General features: G+C 52.2%; 1 protein-coding gene across 1 annotated transcript; it reads right to left on the bottom strand.

Annotated features, from left to right (window-relative positions):
• Nucleotides 1-236: 236 nt before the first annotated feature.
• Nucleotides 237-2,568, bottom strand: LOC134386453 (uncharacterized). The gene is made up of 2 exons (XM_063108643.1): nucleotides 1,925-2,568; nucleotides 237-1,417 (listed from the first exon to the last, which is right to left on the bottom strand). The coding sequence occupies exons 1-2, from the start codon at nucleotides 2,459-2,461 to the stop codon at nucleotides 1,085-1,087; spliced, it is 870 nt and encodes a 289-aa protein (XP_062964713.1). The 5' UTR covers nucleotides 2,462-2,568; the 3' UTR covers nucleotides 237-1,084.
• Nucleotides 2,569-3,594: the final 1,026 nt, after the last annotated feature.

A 3,594-nucleotide genomic window follows, 5' to 3' on the forward strand; every position in this document is an offset into this window, starting at 1 on the left:
GGAGGCTGGTTGCTGCGGTTTGAATGCCCCCCAAGCTCATGTTGGAACTTAACCCCATTATGGTGGTGGAAGTAATTGGATTGCAAGGACTGTGCCTTCCTGAGTGGATTGATCCATCCATGGAATAATGGGGTTGATGGTTTAATGAGTTAATATGGGCGTGGTTCTGAAAGACTCCCGCAGTGGGTAGTCAGTCAGTTCAGGGAGACCCTCCCAAGGAACAGCGAGACCACGGCTTCGGATGCAAAAACAAGAGGTTTATTGAACACACAGGTACCCGGGCGACTCAGTCTTTCGAAAGACTGGCGCGCCGAGTAGAGCTCCTGGGTCCTTTTTATAGCAAAAAGCGCGGGTACAGAAGCGAGAAGCAAGGTAATTGGTTAGTTTAAATCAAGCCAGGGGTGAACTTCGGTCAAGTGGGAGTCCTTGAAACAGCTGAGGGGCACTCTTGAAACTTTAACTGACTTGTCTATTTCTGGGAACTATCCGCCCTTTGCCTCGGGCCGGGGCCCAGGTGCATAACCACAGATATCCTGTTTGACTCTGTTCCCCTTGTTTCTTAACTTGACTTTTTGGCTGTATTTTCCCTATACCCTTGTAAAAAGCACTTCCTTCATTCCCCCATTTCTCTTGTGGATCGCTCTAATCTTAGAGCGGAATTAAAAGTTATCTTCGCCATTTAAGGTTTGGTATTTTTGCCTAAGGACCAGAATCTTAACTGCACTTACCCTATCATTGATGAATTGGACTAGTCTATTGATGACGTAGGGCCCAAGGGTGAACAACAGAAGGAGGAGTAATAGGGGCCCGGCGATGGTTGACAGTAGGGTGGTCAACCAAGGGGAGTTATTTGATCTGGTTATAAGCATTTTCATAGTTTGAGTCAGGAGGCCTGACTCTTTTAGAGGCCGGTGCATCAATTTCTGGAATATCCCAAGCCTCGAGACCCGCCGCCAGGGCACATATATCAGGGGTAAGGGAGGGCCACCAAGTCCAAAGGGGGTGGACTTCTGTCTTGAACCAGACAACCTTTCCAGTTTGGGACAGTACCTGCCAGGTGAGGGTGTTGGGCTGGTTAGGGTTATTACTTGGTAGGCTTGCTCCGCCGCCGCCGAATGCGCAACTTAAGAGGATTATCAGTCCTCTCCAGCTCCCAGGATTCATCTGGTACGGAGGGTGGCGCAGGCTTGAGGTGAGAAGCATGTACCCAGGCTGCAATGCCGTCTACTTTTACCGCTGTTGGTGTGGTCAGTAGCACCAGGTACGGGCCTTTCCACCGAGGCTCAAGGCTGCCGGTCCGATGGCGCCTAACAAGCACTTGGTCTCCGACCTGGAACGGATGAGGGATGGCCACGGCACCTGGCTCGTATACCTCCTTGATCTGGTCCCAGATCTGGGTTTTTACAACTTCTAAAGCCTTTAAGTGAGTAAATAAGACAGGAAGAAAGTTATCATCGGGACCCAGTGTTCCTCCCAACTCAAGTATGGGGGGGGGTCCCCCGTGGAGGATTTCATAAGGGGTCAGACCAAGCTGGCCAGGGGTATTCCTGGCTCTGAACAGCGCTAAGGGAAGGAGGGCCACCCAGTCTTTTCCACCGGTCTCTAAGGCCAATTTAGTTAAGGTCTCTTTGATGGTTCTATTCATTCTCTCTACTTGACCTGAGCTCTGGGGCCTATACGCACAATGTAATTTCCAATTTATTCCCAGTTGTGTGGCCAGTCCCTGGCTTACCTGAGCAACAAAGGCTGGGCCATTATCTGACCCGATCACCTTAGGGATCCCGAAACGGGGCAGGATTTCTTCTAGTATCTTTTTACATACAGTCAGGGCCGTTTCAGTTTTGGTAGGGAAAGCTTCTACCCATCCAGAGAAAGTATCTACAAATACTAGCAGATACTTGTTTCTATACCGGCCAGGCTTTACCTCTGTAAAGTCTACTTCCCAGTATACGCCGGGTCGATCTCCCCGTTGTCTTTTTCCGGTCTCTCGGTAGGTGGTAGCCGCATTAGTCATGGCGCAAGCCGGACACCGATTGGCGACTTCTTGAACAGTGGACCGGAGGTTCGGGATGGAGAGGCTGGTGCGGCTTGCCAGTTGAAGGAGCTTTTCTGGTCCTAAGTGTGTTAGCTGGTGTAACCGCTGAATGAATTCCTTTCCCTGGTCAGGAGTGAGCTCTCCTGGCCTGGTCTTAGCTTGAGCAGGCTCGATTGGCTCTTGAAGCTTTATAGTTTCTGCTAGCACCCTGACCGACAGGGCGGCTTGTTTTGCAGCCTCGTCGGCCCTCCGGTTCCCGGCCGCCACAGGGTTATTTCCTCTCTGGTGGCCCGGGCAGTGGATAATGGCGACCTGCTGTCCGTGTAGATGTTGATGTTTTTTCCTTCGGCTAGGCGTAATGCCTGCGTCAAGGCGATTAGCTCGGCCTTCTGGGCTGATGTCCCTTCTGGCAGGCTGCTTGCCCATACCGTCCGTTTGCCATCTACGATGGCGGCCCCTGCTCTCCGCTTACCTTCCACAATGAAGCTGCTACCGTCTGTATACCAGGCAGGCACTCCGGGCAATGGCTGGTCCTTCAGGTCCCGTCGAGTCCCAGCTTCTTCAGCAAGGATTTCTGAGCATTGGTGTACTGGGGTGGATTCTGACTCGACTGGTAGTAGGGTAGCTGGGTTCAGGACAGCAGGGGGCGCGAAAGATATCCTTTCGTTTAGCAGCAAACTCTGGTAATGAGTCATTCTGGCATTGGTCATCCACCGATTGGGGGGCTGCCGCACAATACTTTCGAGGCTGTGGGAAGCAATCACAGTCACATTTTGCCCCAAGGTTAACTTATCAGCGTCTTTGAGGAGGAGTGCCACTGCAGCAACCGCTTTTAGGCAGGTTGGCCACCCACTGGCCACTGGATCCAGTTTTTTTGATAGATAAGCTACTGGCCGTCGCCATGGTCCTAGGGTCTGAGTAAGCACTCCTCGGGCCACACCGGCTCTTTCATCTACGTATAGAGTAAACGGTTTGGTGAGGTCTGGGAGAGCCAAGGCGGGGGCAGACAGCAAGGCTTTTTTTATGTGGTCAAAAGCCTTTTGATGCTCCTCAGTCCAGGTAAAAGGAATGTTTTCCCTTGTCAGGGGGTACAAGGGTGCAGCCAGGGAAGCAAACCCAGGAATCCAGAGCCTGCAGAATCCGGCAGTACCCAGAAATTCGCGGACCTGCCTGGGGGTTGTGGGAGTGGGGATCTTCATAACTGTAGCTTTCCGGGCCGCGGTCAGCCATCTTTTTCCCTCTTTGAGCAGGTACCCCAAATAGGTGACCTCCTTCTGGCATAACTGGGCCTTTTTAGCTGATACCCGGTACCCCAACTTACTCAGTTCCTGCAAGAGCTTCTGTGTCCCTTTTTTGCAGCCTTCATATGTGGGAGCCGCCACCAGGAGGTCGTCCACATATTGGAGTAATGTGACCTGGGGGTTGAGAGCCCTAAAAGGAGCTAAATCTCGGTGGAGGGCCTCGTCGAAGAGAGTGGGAGAGTTTTTGAACCCCTGTGGCAGCCGTGTCCAGGTCAGCTGACCTGTGTTACCTTTTTCTGGGTCTCTCCACTCGAACGC

The sequence above is a fragment of the Cynocephalus volans genome, chromosome 9, assembly GCF_027409185.1.
Source record: "Cynocephalus volans isolate mCynVol1 chromosome 9, mCynVol1.pri, whole genome shotgun sequence".
NCBI lineage: Eukaryota > Metazoa > Chordata > Mammalia > Dermoptera > Cynocephalidae > Cynocephalus > Cynocephalus volans.